We start from the raw sequence: 21,539 nt of genomic DNA on the forward strand, positions 1-21,539 counted from the left end.
GTATTTGGATTCGGCATATAATTGGCTATTTGAAGACTATGTCCCGCCCATTCTTAAAGTGACAGTAGGAAAGGCGATTCCTCTGCAGGCTGCAGGTCTCGGCGGTGCACGACACGTCCTCTGGCGGGGGTTGGACGCACATTAGGGGTGGTGAATACAACATTAATCTATGAATTCCATCATGGCAGCGACCTTAATGCGTTCCGTTGTAAAGAAGAGGGTAAGAAACACAAAAAGCATTGCTTTTTTTTTTACAACCATGCAAGTAATATGAGTTTGACGTTACGCAACATCAACTTAGCGGTCAAACACCACGAGCAGATACTTGGTAGCCTCCCTGAAAGCAGTTCTATATATAATACACTAAAAATGGCAAGAAGTTTGTCGCCTAATCACCACAAAGTTATGACCTTTATTCTTATCAAATAATATAATTTCACAACAGTTCACTTGTTCATTTGTGCATATGCACAAAGTTCATATGCGCTAAGTGCTACTCGTGTTATCACAGTTCTAGAAAGCATTTGACTTCATGCATTAATCCTTGTTTAAGTTTGAGCTACAGTGAGTCTAAATAAATCATATTTGCTGCAATCATAAAAGCAGCTTCACTGTATTTAAAGAGAGATATTTGCATATCCACATTGATTAAAAGCTACATAACCCATTCGTTTTATTTCAATGCTGATCTGTGCTTTCTATGAATCAGGTTAAGTGTAAGAGAGGTGCACTGCAGTTTTACTGTATATGAGGTTTAATATACTGACTGACATTATCAAATGAAGTTATCTTTCCAGAGACAATAGTGTAAATGAATGAAATACTGTTCTGCAGGTTCCTCTTCAGATGGGACGGATGTGCTACTCCTCCTCCTCTGTGGTAAGTTCATTGGGTATGTGAGCAGAGCACATATCTGTGCAAAGGGTGTTTGGGCTCAAAAGAAACAAGTGGATTATTAGAATGTTTGTCTAATATGTCAAATGCATTGCAGTCTAAAAAGTAGCGACCATGAGAGCCAAGCAGGCAATTTGATTGTGGAAATATTGCTCATATATCTTATTGATAGGTCTTCAACCTATAGTAGTGTTCGATAAGCCATTAACCTGTAGACAATGTAAACTTTGCCTCATCATTTTAGAAGACCACCACACTTGTGCTGAACCTTGTACTAACAAACACTCTGTATGACTCAGATCTGACAGTGACTCGAGAAATCAGTCTTTCATTCTAGACTTTTATTTCCCTCTATTGAGAGGAATAACACTAAAGTAGTCGTCTTATGTGTAAAGGCTGGAATACACTACAGTACGCGCTTAAAAAGAATGTTTCCAAAATGGTATTTTATTGTGATGCAATAGAAGAAGAAAAAAACTTAGTGTCATTTAAAAAATCTAAAGACTTTTTTTTTGCCACTATAAAGAACATTTTGTGTTTGTGGATGTCAGTGCCAATAAAGAACCTTTATTTTTAAGAGTGTAGATGACGTAAAAAGATTTTAAAACACTAGGCATCATACACTTGCTGTAAATGATTACAGAGAAAAACTGGACGACTGAGGATCACACACTCCAGACTTTGAAGACGTTCAAAAAAACAAACCCATGCAGAAACATGCGTTTCGTTGCTTGGAGATGCATGACAAATGAAAACAATACATTCTAACAGCTTCAGCTTCAATATCAGCTTCAAACATCAAAATGTTTGATATCCTCCGGCTGGATGGAATCATAGTCTGAAGTTATAAAGTGGAAGTCTGAGCGATTACCTGTGAAATCATTTAACTCAGATCTGTAGACTGACTCTGACTTTCAGCAACTAGCATCAAGTCCTCCAGACTGGAAATAAATCAGGGCAGAAATTGGTTACACTTTATTTCGATGGTCCACTTTAGACATTCTACTAATGAAAGTAATTTGCAACTACATGTCAGCTAGCTCTAATTAGAGTATTAGTATACTGTTAGGTTCGGGTTAGTAGAATATGTAGTTGCAAAGTTATTTATAGTGAGTGTAATGTCTGTTGGGGAGCATCAAAATAAAGTGTTAGCGGATATTAAGCAGACAGTCTACCAGAGGTGGACAGTAACAAAGTACATTTACTTGAGTACTGTACTTAAGTAAACTTTTTGAGTATCTGTACTTAACTTGAGTATTATTTTTTCTGGAAACTTGTTACTTTAACTTCACTACATTTGAAAGACAAATATCATACTTTTTACTCCACTACATTTCTGTCAAGGTCCTCGAGTAGAAAGTAGTAACATTAGGTTGCATTTTGGTTGGAAATGAAAGTCGGGTTGACGTCAGTTTGATGTCTGAACCCGACGTTGGATTTTGGTGTCCAACATTGGAGTGTCAATCTGATGTTGGATTCTGACATCAACCTGATTTTCATTTTCAACATTGGGTTTGGTCTTCTAAATTCAAATTTTGTCATTGTTTTGACGCACACTAGCTTATAGATAACAGTAAGGCTAACATATTCATACTAAAAGCCAAAAAACTTTGAATATGGCAGTATTTGAGGGAACAGCCATTTGGGTGTCCATTGTGGACGTTATTGAGTGCACTTATTCAGTCTCACATTCAATCCCACTACTGGAACTGTGTTCTAGAAATACATGTGATATTGATATGAAGGTAGGCAGGCATAGATTCAGAGGCATAAGGTACTGTAAGTATTACATACAACCATAATGCAACAATAATAAAACAATGCATTGACATTTACTTTTTACTTTTGATACTTAAGTACTTTTAAAAACGAGTACTTCTGTACTTTTACGTAAGTAAAAATCGGTCTTTACAACTTTTACTTGTAACGGAGTAATATTTGACCAGTAGTATCTGTACTTTCACTCAAGTAGGGAAGTTGTGTACTTTGTCCACCTCTGCAGTCTACTAATACTCTAATGACTGCTACATGACATGTAGATGCAAAGTTACTGATAGTTTGCAGAATCTCTAAAGTGGTCCATTAATATAAAGTGTTACCCAAACATTTGGTCAAAAGTCATGTAGTGTATTCCAGCCTTAAGCTATTTTTAAAAAAACAAGCAAAACATACTTGTGTTGCTGCATCAAACCATTATTGTTATAACTATGCTTTTGTTTTTATGAGTTGTGTTTTATGTTTGCTTTTTACACATACTTTTCTCTGTGTCCTTCCTCAGCCTACCACCAAGTTGTTCATTGATGGAAAATTTGTAGAATCCAAGAGTCCAGAATGGTTGGACATTCACAATCCTGTAAGTTCATACTGTACTAACAGAGATGCTGAATTTACACTGGAAGAGATAATGTACTACACCAGTTTAATGGATTACATTCTTTGAGCACACTTAGGCCAAGTTAAAACCTATAAGATTATTGTGTTTTAATCACATGTGACTAGACTACTCTGCACCAGCACTACTTACTTAAACCAGCAGTCAGTATATACTACAGACTCACTGATATTGTTTGGTGTTTTCATGGTTTTGAAAAGGAGTATTCACTGAGTATTACCAATGTGCAGAAGGAGCAATAGGGGAACCATTAAGCTTAGCCAGGTTCTTGAGCTTTGGTCTAATCTGCTTTACACAGTAGAAAACAGATGCTAATAATAATTGCTTTTTTGCATTTACACTCTATATTTTAGAAACTCTGAATAATATCACATTAGAGCAGTTTTTTTTAGATATAATTCTTGTATAATTCGATTGCTATGAATGAGTGAATCTTGTGTTAGAAAATAGTTGTTTTTCGATGTTAATGTTTGTAACAGCAAGAAAGCACAACCTTTGTCACCAAGCAGAATGACCTACTGTATCAGCACTTTGCAGAAAAATGGGCACAAACCTTTATTTATAGATGCATTGTCTCTGTGATTGAATTATAATGCTCGTGCTCGCCTCAGGCCACCAACGAGGTCATTGGTCGAGTGCCTAAGGCCACACAAGAGGAGATGTTGGCCGCCGCGGACTCGTGCTCACGGGCGTACCACACCTGGTCCGAAACGTCCATCCTGGCCCGCCAGCAGATCTTCCTTCGCTATCAGCAGCTCATTAAAGACAATATTGTAAGTGACTGCTGCTCATCCTCAACCCCTTTGTTTTGATTTCCACTTCTGTTTTCAGTAACTGGATTATAATTTAAAGGTATAGCGGAGGATTTTCCCGAATTTTAGAAAAGAACCGCCCTCTCCACTTTTTGAAAAAACTCTCTACCTGCTCCCGAGAGGGAACGCCTATTAAACGTGTGCACGAGCTAATCATAGCTTACATTAACTTTTACTAGCAGTGATTTTAATTGGATTTCTCCAAATAGCATGCCAAACTTTACCTGTCAAGTAGAAACTTTGCGACTGAGGCATCAGTGGGAAGCCCAACCTGTGTTCTGAGCGCACGCCATCGTGTGAATCGTGTGCACGAGCACGTACGACGGCCTTACGTAAACATATCACCAGAATGATTGACACTTTGGAGGACCAATAGTTTTGATGATCCACCCGGAAAAAGAAAATCCTCCGCTATACCTTTAATATAATTATGCAAATGGTTACTGATAGTGGCAATTAATAGTCCTTTATTGATTTGTAATGTGAATAATTGAAATATGGAGCTTTGAAAAGGAGGTGATTGTGATTATTATTTTGATTAATCGTTCTGCCCTACTGCCTGCTAAATGTATAATATGTGATTTGATTTGTGTTTCAGAAAGAGCTGGCCAAGTTGATCACCCTGGAGCAGGGTAAAACCCTGGCTGATGCTGAGGGTGATGTGTTCAGAGGACTGCGTGAGTCTTGTGACAATTCTTGAGTAAAATCTCTGTTTGTTAATTCCTGTCTGAATGTTTTAGTTAAGTCTGTAGAACATTAAAAGGCATATTGGGTGTTATTTTCAACCTAATGACCATACCGCAGCCACTACAGACATCATTTTGACTCATCCTTTATGATATGTTAAGCAAACATGATGCGTTTACAGTAAACAGCCTTATGAAGGAGGCTTAAAGGAGAACTCCGGTCAATTTTAACATTGAGCTCATTTTTTTGTACATTTGGAGTGCTGTCAATACAGAGAACAACGACAAAAATCGGTGTTGCCTACACCGTGTTATCCTCTTTTTAAAATTTGCACCCTGTTGACTTCAATGGGGCAAGTTTTAAACCTGCTTTTAGCCTCTTAACATCCTTGATGTGTCATTACAAGTGCACAGGTCATGTGAGTGATTCCTTTAGAGTGAACGGGTGAATCTGACTGCAGTAGATGTGAAAGATATGAATAAAAATGATGTTATTTCAGCCAGCGCACATACCTGTATTTACATCCTGTTTTCGGCTGAAGTCCACAGTAGTCGATTGTCGAGTTCGGGCGCATCATCGTACGTACTAAACCTTTGTGCGTGAACTCGACAATCGACTACTGTGGACTTCAACCGAAAAAAGGATGTAAATACAGGTATGTGCGCTGGCTGAAATAACATCATTTTTATTCATATCTTTCACATCTACTGCAGTCAGATTCACCCGTTCACTCTAAAGGAATCACTCACATGGCTGGGCACTTGTAGCACTCCCAACTCAAAGTACAATTAATACTTTATTTTTGGATAAGGCATAAGATAATTCTTTCAAAAGCATAATTGTTTGCCGACCCCAAACGTTTTGAACGTTAGTGTAAGCTTCTCATTTCTGCTTCTAAACCTTCCTGATGTTTGCCTGCTAAACTTCCATCATAAGTACATTTACTATAAAGATGCTTCCTTTTCTGTTATACACACTGAGAAATAAAACCAACATATCACATTACATAATAGTTATAATGTTGAAAAAAAACTGTGATATTCCATTTTTAAGTCAAGTCAAGTCAAGTTTATTTATATAGCGCTTTTCACAACATAGGTTGTATCAAAGCAGCTTCACAGTATTAAATTAAAACAATACATCAGTGTTTGTTTCTAGTGGAACGTCCACGTTTGGTAATTCTGATCAATAGTATCCTTGATTGATTAAATTAAATTAAATATCCCCAAATATCCCCAACTGAGCAAGCCAAAGGCAACAGTGGCAAGGAACCGAAAAACTCCATCAGGTGACCTAATGGAGAAAAAAAAAACCTTGGGAGAACCCAGGCTCAGTCGGGGGCCAGTTCTTCTCTGGCGTTTATGAACTAGAGGTCGGATTTAACTGTAAGATTAAAAGTATTATATGAATGCCTGGCTGAAGAGATGCGTCTTTAATCTAGTTTTAAACTGGGAGAGTGAGTCTGAGCAACGAACAGTATCAGGAAGGCTATTCCAGAGTTTTGGAGCTAAATGTGAAAATGCTCTCCCTCCTTTGGTGGATCTGGATATCCTAGGTATGACCAAAAGCCTCGAATTTAGTGATCTTAAAGAGCGCGATGGATTATAGGGCGATAGAAGATCGGTTAAATAGACTGGAGCTAAGCCGTTTAGGGCTTTATAAGTCAGTAGCAATACCTTGTAATTAATACGGAACTTTATAGGTAACCAATGTAGTGATGATAAAATTGGTGTTATATGATCATATTTTCTTGATCTAGTAAGAACTCTAGCGGCGGCATTTTGGACTAACTGTATCTTGTTTATTGAGGATGCAGGACAACCAGCTAATAAAGCATTACAGTAATCTAGTCTCGAGGTCATGAATGCATGAACTAACTTTTCTGCATCAGAAACTGATAGCATATTACGTAGCTTAGCAATGTTTCTAAGGTGGAAAAAGGCTGTTCTTGTAACATATGAAATATGATTTTCAAAAGACAGGTTGCAGTCTAGTATAACACCCAGGTCTTTTACTGTAGAGGATAAAGTAACAGGACATCCTACTATGTTAAAGTTGTATTGTGAGAGGTTTTGTGGGTGGTTTTTTGAACCGATAAGTAGTACCTGTGTCTTGTCTGGATTTAATAAAAGAAAATTGCGCGTCATCCAATCTTTTATATCTTTAACACACTGTCAATTTGGATAATTTAGCGTTTTCATCTGGCCGTGATGAAATATAGATTTGAGTGTCATCAGCATTTTTAGTGCTATAGATGAGGTGTTGTTGGCTGTTAGGGCCAAAGAAAGCCTTTAGCCCCATAACTGTTTGCACATTTTGTTTGTGTGCCTTCACATTATTTACTCTATTTGTTGATCTTGCAGAGGTGGTGGAGCACACCTGCAGTATCACATCTCTTATGCTGGGTGAGACCCTCCCCTCTATCACTAAAGACATGGACACGTACACATACCGGTTGCCCATTGGCGTATGTGCCGGTATCGCCCCCTTCAATTTCCCTGCCATGATTCCTCTGTGGATGTTCCCAATGGGCATGGTGTGCGGGAACACCTATTTAATGAAGCCCTCAGAGAGAGTGCCTGGCTGCACCATGTTGCTGGCCAAACTGCTGCAGGACGCCGGCGCTCCAGATGGGACATTGAACATAATCCACGGACAGCATGACGGTACAGAAAACTGCGCAGAAGGATTACAATTTGGCCACATTATGATCTAGATTATGTGTGCAGATAACTAAATTATTATTTTTTTCATCTGTTTTTATAGCTGTGAATTTCATCTGTGAACATCCCGCCATCAAAGCCATCAGTTTCGTCGGCTCCAACCAGGCTGGCGAGTACATCTATGAGAGAGGCTCCAAAAATGGCAAGAGAGTGCAGAGCAACATGGTTGGTTTTGAAAATGAAGTTAATGCATTTCACAGAAAACCATATTGCATGTGACAGTTCATTTAGGAACAACAAAACCATACTCAAGCATCCTCTCCAAAAGTCTTAACTTCGTTAAAGAGGCATTCAGTAGTTCTTTAGCTAGCATTACGTTCTTTGAGTTCATTGGTTTTATGTTAAATTACACAAGCTATGTTTCCATCCACCTATTTTTATGTGGATTTTGGGATATCGCATAAAAAATGCTGGATGGAAACGCCACGATGTGCATAAAAAACTCTCACTTGAGGTGGATACTTTTTTTTTAATCTGATAAGAAGACATGCGTGTAAACTATGATGGAAATACATTTACTAAATAAATCCATCAATGCGCAACAAAGAAAATAGCGTGACTTTGCCTCAACAGTGGATGTGATTGGATAACTGGACTAACCAGCGGATCAGTTTCATTGTACAGCATCTCATTCTCAAGTATTGATTTGATCATTCTGAAATTCCTGAGCCAAAGTCTGTCATCAGAATGATTTGGGTTATTTGGGCAATCCATCAATGCGCAACAAAGAAAATAGCGTGACTTTGCCTCAACAGTGGATGTGATTGGATAACTGGACTAACCAGCGGATCAGTTTCATTGTACAGCATCTCATTCTCAAGTATTGATTTGATCATTCTGAAATTCCTGAGCCAAAGTCTGTCATCAGAATGATTTGGGTTAATTCTCTCCCAAAAGTAGCCTAGAAATCTAGACGCACCCTAGCGGCAGCAAAATGTATTTGGCAGCCAGTGTGGTCTAGCAACTCTCCGTTGACTTTCGGAGCTGTAAAAACCTAAATTGGGTCAGGCCAATCACATCGTGTATAGAGTAGGTGGGGCGGGCTTAACATAATGACGACAGAGTTGCGACGGTTCCCTGCTACTTGAAAACAAAGAATGGCTGATGACGAACAGCGGTCTTTCGATTCGGCTTTGGCCGTGACTCTGGAGGACTTGGAGTTAAGCTTTTCTTTGAGAAAAGAGCAAAGAACGACACTTAAGTCATTCTTAAAAAAGGAAGATGTGTTCATAGTTTTGCCGGCCAGATTCAAAAGTTGAATCTATCAACTAACGTTAGCCCCGCTGTTGGGAAAACGCTCTGGTTGGTTGAAGCGCTGTCATTTGAAAGACAGCCGTTTATCCCGCCCCTCGGATTGAGCCGTGTCTATGGTGAGTTGCCAGACCTAACGTCTTGATGTAGGCTTGCCAGGCTATCCCAAAAGCGTCTGGATTCCCAAACACCAGCATCCGAACGCAAGATAACATGACAGCGACTATTGCATTTCGTTTGCACGCTCTGAGACGTAAGCCATTTATGATGATGGAGGGAAATAGAGCCAGTATCTTCACCGATCGCAGCAACGTTCATTTTTATTAGATATTTTGCGCCAGTTTCCCAGAAAGTGACGATTTTGTTCTCTTGAACACATGGTATGGAAATGTTTTATTCCAAACTGCTGAATGCATCTTTAAAAGGAATAAATAATTAATGAATTAATGAATTTTATTCAATCCATGTTGTTTCAAATCCATATTACTTAGTTACTTCCAGGGAATATGAAATGTGAGTTTTTTTTAAGAATATCCTGGTCGCACTTTCCAATATGATGAAAGTGAATGAACAAATATTTTGTTGAAAAATAAATGATTCATTCATGAATCCATCCTATAAGTTCTCTGTCTTTATCGGCCTAAATCAGGTATGGGCAACTTTCAGTCCAGGAGGGCCACTGTCCTGCAGAGTTTAGCTAAAATCACACAAACCTGAACAAATGAAATCATCCCCTATACCCGCATTCACTATTCCCTTCATTACTCCACTAATATAGTCCACTTGAGGGAGTAAATTAATGAGTGCACTCGATAACGTCCATTTGCAGTTTCGGACACCACTACAAATGGCTGTCCCCTTAAATAGTGCCCTATTAAGGATATAGGGGGCGATTTCGGACACAGCTGAAAGCAGGGTGAGAGTATATCATGGTTGGAGCTAAACTCTGCCGGACCAAAGTTGCCCATCCCTGGTCTAAATGATCGGTTGGTTCCACTGGAGAAGAATATGTCAGTCAATAACAACTTGGAATATATTGCAGTGCATGAAGCATTATGGACCATTTTTTTGTTGTATCGTTATAGTGTCTTTGCACCCTTTTTGAAACTTGATAGCTTTCATGCACTTTCATTATATAGAAAAGAGTGGCCAGGATTCTTTCATTAAAAGAAGGGGAGGGGAGTAATTGACTAAAAGCAGTGATGTTAATAAAATAAGTAAGGGTTAATGCCCGACGAGGTGTCCATTGTCAGGTATTAATGGACGACGGCGAGGCGTGAACCGTCCGACACGCAGCCTCCGCCGAAGTCCATTAATACCTGACAATGGACACCTCGACGGGCATTAACCCGCTTATACCATGGTCACTTGCCAAATAACACATTTTTAAAACATTAGTTTATATTTTAATTAGTTTTACAATCGAAATCTAAAGTTTTTACAAACAATAACTTGGTTTCCCTGGTTACGCCTGACGGTTTATTTACTAGGTGTCCTCCATCACTTTTTAATGGACACCCTGCAGCCAATCAGAATCGAGTATTCACCCAGACCATGGTATAATATTTAGTAGTGTGACGATAAACAGTGTAACTTTCACAAGCAGCTGTATCTCAGCACAACTGTAATGGCCAGATGGTGGCAGCATTTGGTTACAAATGAATCTTCACCATTCTGGTTCATTCCTAAAACCTCTAGAATGAGGCTGCAATTTTAGTCTGACTCAAAATTTGGGAAGGAAATTTTAGATTACCCTTTTTTCAGACTTTATTGCTTTAACAATTAGCATGACTGACTCACGGATGATGCACAGCAGTGAATTAAGTTAAACTGCAGAAATGTATAAGTTAGCAGTTTACAGATGCCTTGGATTTATCACTGCAGATACACTTCCTTTTTTGAAACCCTATAACAATCCCCTCCACTACCACAATCCTTTTCATTTCTTTGGCATAAGATTCAAATGTAAAATTCAAGTTCATTTGCAAAACTGCAATCTAATAGCTATTCAAGATGGTAAACTGTGTTTTTTGCATTTTTCCCTCACTTGTACTTTGCCCATTTCCAATTGTGCTAGTGCTAGAGTTTGTATTTTGATAAAGCTGTAGAGCTGCTTCTTCTGTCCACCAGGGGGCAAAGAATCACGGTGTGGTGATGCCTGATGCCAACAAAGAGAACACACTCAACCAGTTGGTCGGTGCTGCTTTTGGAGCAGCAGGTCAGAGATGTATGGCACTTTCCACCGCAATCCTCATAGGAGAAGCCCAAAACTGGTTGCCTGAGCTGGTTGAACGTGCAAAGAGTCTCCGTGTCAATGCAGGTACTTGAGCTTTATTATATTCCTCAGTTCTGATCCTGGTGTACCCTAGTATATCTCACAAATCTGACACCCAATTTAGGCGTGGAGCAGTGTCCTAATCAGACACAACACGATAAAGCCCAAAATGCACTCTGCTTGTCTGCATTCGGGAACAGTGCGCATGATGTCATTTTCATCATCAGCATAGTCCGCTGATGTTTGCACATGCTATCCGCATCCCGCCTGACAACTGCACTTGCAATGATTGAATACCACTAGGTTAGGTGCATGCACCGAATGTGTCCGTTTGCACTTACGTGCAGTGGATTATACTTTGAAAGAACGGTTTCGTTTGGTCTCTTTCTGGTGGAATGATCTTCCCAACCCTAGCCTGACATCCGAATCCCTGACAATGCTCATCTCTTCCGTGAGCACTTAACTGCATCCTGGAGAAAACAAGTTCTACTTCGAAGCTTTTACTATTCCATATTCCTTCATTGTTCTAGCTTTTACTATTCTGAACAAAACTTCGTATTACTAACATTTCTCATGTTTAATGCCCCTTTAAGATGAATCACTTGTTGTATTCCTCATTTGTAAGTCCTCATTAACTTTGGATAACAGTGTCTGTTAAAATGAATGTAAATGTGAAAGGTTTGCATGTTCAACTGTGTGTGAGACGGAGCAGAATGCGGAAAAAAACGAAATAGACAAAAGGATTGTCTATCTAGGTTTTGTCACTTAGAATTTTGGACCAATGAGATTTTGTTGCAAACATTAAATTTGTTCTGATTGGCTGTGGGTCTCTTGGGTCCAATAATATAATATTTTAAAGTTTTTTTTTTTTTTTTGTGCCAGTTAGAATACATGATAATGAATATTGACCAATTCCATTGTTTGCGTTTCCAGTCAGGTTTACAGGTGTAAACGGGGTCTAAAAACGTTTTAAGCTTGTCCACTTTCGACCACTTCCAGAGGTAGTCGAAAACTCATTCGACCGGATTGCTTTCATATTGTAAACGCTCATGTGTTTCAACAGCCACAAAAGATGCCTACTTTACACCTACTGACCTTACGCGTAAACATTATGGGATTTAAACTTTGTTGGCTGAAGACCCACATTTGGTTTGAAGACGAAAAACATACCAAGCACAATGTTCTCTCACCATTCCTGATTTCTAACACACACTCACAGCGTTCAGCGTCGTCTTGTGGCTGTCAGAGCAGAAACGAAAATAAATTGCATGAGCTTGTTGCACCAATTAGATCAAAAGATCTTAAAAAGCCCATACATTTACCCACCCATAGACCCTCTCCTTGAAGAAATCAGGACAGAAGTGGTTGAAAGTGGACAAAAGATTGATTTAAACACCAGGTGTAAACGGGTATGTGTCTCCCTCGTCTACTTGTGATCCGATCAACCAAAACGTATCTAAATACCAGGTGTAAACAGGGCATATGAAATACATTGCCATAAATGTCACCTTAGAATATTTTTTCCTGATATTCATTGAATAAAGTCTCTCTTCCACAGTTGCACTGGTTTTTTTTCTCTGAATTTTTTGCTCTATCCCTCTTTTTTAGCCTTTTTGTAGACCACCCATGCCTTCATGACCACACCTCTCCCTGTGCAACTTAAAACATGTTCAGCTCACCCAGAGGAGAGACGCACTATTTTTCTTGGTCATGCCACAAAGATGAAGCACATTTTGTGGTATAAAGGGCACCAGAAATTAGTATGGGCCGATCAAATGTTTGAAAAAAAGTTTTGTAATCAGAGGAACTAAACCGCAGCAGCTATTCTGAAACCTTAAAACAGCCCTCTAAGACAAATGGCCTTAGGGTATCTAAAATTGTGCGTTTGGCTGTTTATTCATATGTGTGTGCATGTATGCGTGTGCAAGTGCATTTGGGTATGTCAGTGTTTGCCAGTCCCTTTGGTTATAACCCAGTAAAAAAGGGCAAATTAAAGGAAAGTCATCCTCTTCATCCATCTATTCAGCGAAAATCAACAAAACGACACAGAAACCCTTTCTCCATTATTTTGGAAGTCTACACTTCTGGTTAACCAAGTAAATTGTTGTTTGGAAGGGAAACCGCGACATTTTCTGCAAACTATCCACCTAAATCATCTTCACTACAGTAATGATTCAGCAAATGAGTGCATCTTGGTTGTGCGCTGAATTGTTAACATATGAATTCACACGTTTTTGTGGTCATAAGATTTCTGGTCATTCATTATGTAATGAATAGTGTGTTCATTCAGCTTTCGTTTCAAAGTGCCACATGTGATGACAGTTAAGACTAAAAACATGTTAACAAAAATCTAATAATGATCAGATATGGCTGTGGTTTGGGTATGTTTTGGAAAAACTCCTTAATTATGTTTTTCTGTTATTTTCCATTTTCTCTTCTGTAAGGTGACCAGCCCGGAGCTGATGTGGGACCGCTCATCTCGCCTCAGGCCAAAGAGCGAGTGAACAGCCTTATTCAGAGTGGTGTGGATGAGGGCGCCAAGTTGCTGCTTGATGGCAGGAATGTGAAGGTCAAGGGTTACGAAAACGGGAACTTCGTAGGACCAACCATCATTAGCAATGTTACGGTATTGAACCACTATTTGCGCATGTTCATCCCACTTATTCATGTTGCTCCAAACCTGTATGCCTTTCTTCTTTGGAACATAAAAGATATTGTGCAGAATGTATTTTTTTTTAATACATACTATGAAAGTCAATGGGGTTTAGAGTCGTTTTGGACCTCATTAGCCGCGTTTCCACTGTCGGGCCAGTGCGAGCCAGGGCTTTAAACGGGCCGTGCCGGGCTAATAGCCTCGGGCCAGTAGCACCGGGCCCAAAATCTGCTGCGTTTCCACTGTCGGGCCAGAAGTTCACTAAAACGCCCGTAACACGCCTCTCTGGAACTACGTCACACTAACCCATCATTTCACCAACAAATGGAGGTTTTATCAGAAAACTAATCAGAAAGAAATCACTGGAAACAGCGTGATCGCAAAACAAACATGTTAAAAGCGACCAGTTGCTGGCATTTTTGTTGTTTACTTGAATATTTAAAATCCAAGCATCAATGTTTTACCACAGGTTTACAATAAAAAGTGATACATTAATCATAATGAATTAATTAGTCAAAATTGCACATTAGTCACACAGAAATAAATTACCGTTAGGTCTATTTCACAAAAGAAAGGGGACACACTTACTTATTCAGTCGCATCTGTTTCTGTTAGTTACAGGACATATTTACAACACATTTAGAAAGAACGATAATTTCTACAAATATATGCCACCAAAAATACGACCCGAGGAGCTTTAGCACTCTCTCGACTCCCAGTAGGCTACAGATATTTTCAGTCAGAGAAACAGAGGAAGCTCCCGAAAAAAGGTTGCTTTATTTTATGATAGTCCGGTATAAAGAGACGAGACGTAGGCAGATAAAATAAGATAAAATAAAAACATGATTGTGCTATGCATATCTTCAAGCGTATTTACTATGTTTACTATGGTAATGGTTATAGCGTGCACAGACTTTATGCAGTGATCAGAATCCACATCGGATCACAAACAGAAGGCATTCAAACATGAAAGTGAGTTAAATTATTTGAAAAGTCTTTAATGCTGACAGAATCATCCGGCGCTGCCGTCTCCAGACTCCGCCTCTGTTCGTAACCACTCCTCTAGCCCGAGCTGGCCTGCTTTGGCCCAAGGTATTCAATGGGCCAGAAAATCCTGGCCGTTGGCCCCGAGTAAGCCCCGATCAAGCCCCGGAAGTGACAGTGGAAACGCGACTGGCCCTGGCACGCACTAGCACGCCCGGCCCTGTTCCGACAGTGGAAACGCGGCTATTACCCGCTTTTCCAATATCAGGCCAGTTCAGGCTAGAGCTAACAACGTGCCGGGCAGGGCCAATAACCTTGAGCCACAAGGCCAAAATCAAGCTGTGTTATCCACTGTCAGGCCAGTAGCCCGCAGCGCTACCCTAAAACCTGCCCTTAACACGCCTCTGTAGAACATTACACAACCTCACCAATTCACCAGCATGGGGTTGCTAGCTGACTGAAATGAGCTAGATCACAAAAAAATTTACATGACAGAAGAGTCCAAGTTCTTCAAGCGGTCTCTGGTATTCCCCATGTTCATAGCTTTTGGCCCGACAGTGGAAACGCAGCTATTGACTTTCATTATATGGACAAAAACTGTTTGTAACATGTAGGTGATTAAATCCCAACAAAGTTGGAATATGTCAATAGGATGCAAAGGCTATGTAATGTTATACACCTGCTGTTTGTGATACCTCAATTTCAGCCCGACATGAAGTGCTATACAGAGGAGATATTTGGACCTGTATTGGTGGTTCTGGGCGCTGACAGCTTGGATGAAGCCATCAAACTGGTCAATAAGAACCCATATGGCAACGGAACTGCCATCTTCACCACCAACGGTGCCGCAGCACGTAAATACACCCATGAAGTTGATGTTGGTCAGGTGAGATTTCTTTCAATATTGACTGGGTTTATGATACACATTGAGATATATCAAACTGTCTCAGCTGGATTGCAGCCTAAACACAAGAAATATCCCATTGTGAAACTCTGGTTTTAGAGTTTATGCTTATTGGGTTGAACTGGTTCTTTTTTGAACTGCAGGAAATGGGAATGCTTGTGTTAATGCAATTGTGAGAAAAATAATTGTGGTATATCAGTATCTGATTATATACACGCATCCCTACTAGTTATTCCACCATGATAGTGCCGTTTAACACTGTTGAAATGGTATCTGTGTGACCTGAGATGGGTGCATGCAAGAGTCAGAACTTTGAGAGACCTCTGGACGTCTGGAAAACTCCCTCCTTATAGACAGTGTAGACATGTTAATGTTCAGTTGTGTCGTATTGGGCACCTCCATATGTCAAGTAGACTCTTGACACGACCATTGTAGGTAAAGAGTCCCAGGCACACACCTCTAGAGTAAATATTAGAATGTGAAGTAAATGAAATGTGTAAAGTCCCCATGGCGCCACTCCTCGACCGTTTCATATGCAAGTGTTGTCTCTTTAGCTGCCATAAGTAACACAAGGCCTTCTTTTAAAAATGTATGTAAAACCTTCCTGAACTTACCTTGTTTGCCACATATTTTAAAATGTACAAAATACAGCGGCTACCACAAAACATGCACACTACAAATAGTTCACAGCAAATATGTGCTTTTTATTCAGACCAGCACTATGCCAAAATATTTAGCTGGTAAAGGTCTGAGTCTGAAATTAAACTCAAAAGGGATCCCTTGCAACCTGTTGATTATGCAAAAAACAACCCCCTTTTACCCCGTTTGTTTGCCAGTGGCGAGCCGCTATGCCGTGTGTTTGCGATTCACATGCTGGAGTACACGGCACGGGCCATGTGCTGAGCTGGCCTCTCAATCCCCCTCACACAAGAACCTCCTTTTGCCTTTTTTTTCCCTCCGTCCACTCCCTCACGAGTCACCTTCGGCCAGAAGGCTCAAATTGTGCAACCGCATTACAAAAAAAAAAAAAAAACCCAGTTTCCAGCCTCACCCCATCCCAAAAACAAAATGTTTTGTTTAGTTATTCTCTGCATCCATTACTTTTCTCAGCTGGTACACAAACAAATGATTGTGGCTTTCAGTTGTGTGTCGACTGCCTCGTCAACTCTTTCAATAGAATGAGCTGATTGTTCCACACTTTCCGTACACAGTTGTTGAAGCCCTACAGTAGCTTGTTCCCAAAGCAAAGATGTGCATGGGTGTTTCTTCAACTTCAGGCACTTTTATGTGTCAATAACCATTTAAAGTTCATCAATTATGAAAGAAGTTCAATTCAGCTATAAGCAGCTCTACAGAAGACAGTAGTGTATTTATTCAGTGTTGATTCAGTTTAGTTCAATAAGTGTTGAGTTTGGAAAATTCATCAGTCGAATCAGCTATAATGCAACTCTGCAGAAAACAGTGGTTTCATTGTCCAGCTCAATTCAGTTCAAGTTTTGTTCTCATCCAGTATTGTCAGTGCAGTCAAACGGATAATGCAGTATGACTGAATACTTATAAGAGCGTGTTCACACTTGGCATGTTTGGTTTGATTTCAACGAACCCTGGTGCAATTACTGTTAGTGCGGTTCATTTGAATAAGTCTGAATGCTGCCATCTGAACCCTGGTGCACCAAACAAGCGGACATCGCTCAAAAGATGGGTCTCGTCTTCGCTTCCAAACCAACTCTGATGCGGTTTGACTGAAATATGAACGCAACATGGACTAAAGACATGTTAACTAACCAAAAACAGGACATGATGTCACAAGATGTGACCCTAAAAAGGACAGAATGCTCAAGTATACGTGTTTTTCTCGTCATAGTCGGTACAGGCATCAGAACCGCGTCTCCTTGCAGCAGATCTTCGTTTGTGTGTGACGGAGGGATTCCTGCCACTGTTTTGACTCCTTTACACATTTTATAAGCTCTTCACGAGTTCTCAGCTGGTCAAAATACCATCATATGTCGGCTACGCACATACAACGAGCGCATTTAGCCCAGAACACAGTAAGTTCTGTCACGAAATATACATAATAAAAGCCAACCAATCAGGTTGTGAACATATCCCTATGTCTAGGTTCGGTGTTAAAAGCCAATGTAAGCAGACCAGAACTGAATGTTGTTGTGGGTTTTTTTTTGTTTGTTTTTTGTTGTCCAGACCAAATGAACCAAGCGAACCAAACTATAAGTGTGAACATACCCTAAGTGTTGTTTAAACCTCAACTAAGCAAGCCAGAGGTGACAGTGGCAAGGAACCCAAACTCCATCAGGTGACCCAAATGGAGAAAAAAACCTTGGGAGAAACCAGGCTCAGTCAGGAGGAGGCCAGTTCTCCTTTGGCCAAATAAACGAACATGATGTGATTTATGATTCCAGGCTTCGTCACAAGTCAGATTGTGGATAGATATCGTCAAGCCATCATTAGGTGGGAGTTGTAGTCTGTCCAGCAGGGCTGCAGTTTTGCCTGTAGTGGATGAATAACATATCAATGACTGTAAGCATGATGAAACTACATTGTGGTCCTAGCAGGTCCTGGAATGGAGGGTTCATAGCTGGCCATAGGGGTCTGTGCTGAGGAGTCTGTTATTGTGTGTATTCAGGATACAGAAAAGGGCTGGCTATGAAATTTGCAAAAAAAAGGAGTCGGCCATTTTGTTCCAAAAATGTAATTTCCATTACAGAAAGCTATTAAACTGGAAATTACACTGTGGAGGGAATTTACTTTACTTTTAGAAAAAAATTACAATTCTTTGAAACAAGCATGTTGGATGTTAGCAGGTTTTTAAGAAAGTTTAGGGTTATTTTTACAATCCACAAGGCAGATGTTCATAGTGGAAGAAACCCATGTCAGAAAAAAGAAACGAAATCCACTGGGATGATTATCCTGTTTTCGCTTGCTATCTAGTAAAGGTTAACACTACATTTAAACTGTAGTTATGTTAAACTCCTATTTCTGGACTTTAATTGCTACATTGACATTGAAGCGCAGTAGGCAAGCTCTTCAGTACACACTGGAAAGGTTGGAGCTATACTTGTATGGTGAGATTTCTAATTTTACATTGAGCAGGGAGACGAACGTGAAGAGGTAATGTATAGAATTTACAAACCGTCACTCCCACATGGTGTCTAGCGACGTGAGGAAAGCATACAGCTTTCTGCGGCAGACAAAAATGCATTTGCGTCTGACGGGTACGCTGTTGTCTTAACTGTCATCAGGGTGTGAGTGTGTCAGATATGTGAGATGCAGTGAACATGACTGCTCAAGAGGGCAAACACAGCTGACCTCTGAGACGTCTGTTAATATGCTGCTCCTCTTACAGATTGGAGTTAATGTACCAATCCCCGTCCCACTGCCCATGTTTTCATTCACCGGTTCCAGAGGCTCCTTCAGGGGGGACACGAACTTCTATGGAAAGCAAGTAAGTATTCATCACTGGATATATATATATATACACTATATAATATACACTGGATATACATTTCAAACACTAAGTCAAGTAAACCATCTGTAATAAAATAATAACAAATAATTAAACTAAAAGCAATAGCACAAATAAAGACCATAGAGCAAAGATGCTAATTAAATAAACTAGATCTAACAGTACTTAGATACAAATTAGGTAGATCAGGTACAAAAATTGAATCAAATGTAAAATAACTTCATAGTCTTCACTGTATAAGTAAATAAAGATGCATCCTTATTAAAGTTACAAAAGTTATTCAGTCAAAAGCATTGAATGAATTTTTTGTTTCTTCTGCAGTGAGTCCGTTGTATGATTAACATTAAAACACAGGAATATTAGGCTGCTGTCACTTTAAGACAATGCATAGATAGATCCAATATACTGATACTGTTACACATGCTTTTTCTTTCTCAACTGTTTACGTTTACTTAAGACATAACCAACTATGTTTACTAGGATACTTTCCAAGACGGGAATTTTAAAACAGAATTTTGTGTGGAATTGTCTGTCAAGCAGACAGATTTAAACATGCCCCTTTAAATTAATCAGATGGTATAGAAAAGTAGAACGTTTGACAAGAAACAGTTTTTTAAATAAAACACAGAAAAGACTCATTTCAATTATACAAAATAAACAAAACAAAAAATTACCACATTGAAAGAGACATTGAGAAGTTGACATTTGTTTCTGCCTTGGGAAAAAAATATTTTACAATGATTGGTCACGTCATATCTTCCCCAGATGTCAAATGAACCGTTTAAAATCTGTTCACATGTTGACATGGTCCATTTGGTTTACCATGTTTTGTCTCCAGAGTTTGGCTTTAAAATTTGTTTTGGTATAAAATTTCATCAGCTGTAGTTTGTCATAAAACTATGACTGACATGTTTTGACACAAGTGGTTTATTGCTTTCGCCAGCATACGTTTGCCAGCCACCTGCCATTTCTCATGTGATGTCATTGTCATTTTGGGAGGGTATTAAAAAGATGACTAATCTTGAGTCATTGTTTAGTCTTAAGTATTTTGGTATTCTTTCCATCACAGGGCATTCAGTTCTACACACAGATCAAAACTGTTACCTCACAGTGGAAGGCAGAAGATGCTACGCTGAAGTCCCCTGCCGTGACAATGCCAACAATGGGACGTTAAGTGTTGATCACCTGTATAAATTCCGCCCCTGCCCCCCAAAATCTTCAAAACTACAAGTTTTAACTACTGAACATTTGATATTTTCTAAATAAATTGACCTTTTCACTGTTAAAATGTTCTGTGTAGTTAAATAATTCCAAAAAATGTGATTTTCTTTTTCTTTTTCTTCTTCCACTCTTTGATAATTAAAAAAAAAAAATCTAATAAATGTAGCTCATTTTGCTCTTTAATTGTATAAAACATATACATCTGTCAAATGGTTGGCAGTTTCTTACCCTGATATAGCAGAAGTTTCTATGTTTCATAAGAGAATGACTCCACATTCAACACTAAATTTAGTTTGAGTGTTGACAAGCTGTATTAAGTCTACAAAAAAAGTGCTACAATATCTAATATCTGTAGCTAACTGGCTTTTCTGAACTGTTCAACTAGCATTATCTCTGGTTATGAATGTGCAAAATTTGTGAACTGTTGATGAATAGAGGAATGTTTTGGGCTGTTTGCCTCAATAAAAAAAGACAATGAATTTGTTCTTGTTGAAATGATTTATTTTTAGTAGCCGGGTGCACACTATATGATTTATAATAGTCCTTTACGTATGTTGCTTGTCAAACTGTACGAACATGATTCCTGCTGGAAGCCACGTCACACTGTAGGATCTCAGTTTTCATAATGTCAGACTCTATGACAGTCAAGACACATTAAACGGACGCATGCAAGAAGACTCGTCCAGAGTTTTACATCAATCTGTGACGCGTTCAGTGACGTGAGCTGCATTTACATGCGGGTAAGAAATGGTGGCTAGCAAACAAAAACAATCTCTTGCGTTAATTTTGATATTGGCTTTTCTTGAAAAGAAAACTGGATAAAACGAAGATGGTGGAGGAGCATGTGGTGGTTTGTTGTCGTCTCACTAATTGTCAAATTTGACGGTTGTCATAGAGAAGCCACACTGCAGCATTGCAACTCAACTTCTGACACAGCCAGAATTTAGTTGGAGGTAAAATTTTATAGCAATGGCCATCAATCAGCTGTCTGCGAACATGCTAAACTAGCGATAAAAGACTTCAGAGGATCATAGGAATCTGTTAGGATTCACAAAATTTGTCTCAGACGGCCAAATCGTGGCCAAAATCATAGTGTAAACCCGGCTTCAGTTTCACTACATCCATAAGTATTCAATTTAACTTATGTGCTTATTCAACTTTAAACTTGAAAAATTGGTGGAAAATCATCTGCAAATTAGGTGGGCAAATGAAGACAGAGGTGATGAGTTGTGTTTCTTGGGTTATAGAGGTCTTATGATGTG

General features: G+C 39.3%; 1 protein-coding gene across 1 annotated transcript; it reads left to right on the plus strand.

Moving 5' to 3' along the window:
• The first annotated feature begins 48 nt into the window (after window positions 1-48).
• On the plus strand, window positions 49-20,756 carry aldh6a1 (aldehyde dehydrogenase 6 family, member A1). Its single transcript, XM_079853843.1, has 12 exons — window positions 49-220; window positions 835-879; window positions 3,173-3,247; window positions 3,898-4,059; window positions 4,697-4,775; window positions 7,149-7,451; window positions 7,552-7,673; window positions 10,890-11,079; window positions 13,479-13,660; window positions 15,378-15,557; window positions 18,937-19,035; window positions 20,126-20,756. The coding sequence occupies exons 1-12, from the start codon at window positions 170-172 to the stop codon at window positions 20,228-20,230; spliced, it is 1,593 nt and encodes a 530-aa protein (XP_079709969.1). The 5' UTR covers window positions 49-169; the 3' UTR covers window positions 20,231-20,756.
• Window positions 20,757-21,539: the final 783 nt, after the last annotated feature.

The sequence above is a fragment of the Squalius cephalus genome, assembly GCF_949319135.1.
Source record: "Squalius cephalus genome assembly, chromosome: 20".
Taxonomy (NCBI): Eukaryota; Metazoa; Chordata; class Actinopteri; order Cypriniformes; family Leuciscidae; genus Squalius; species Squalius cephalus.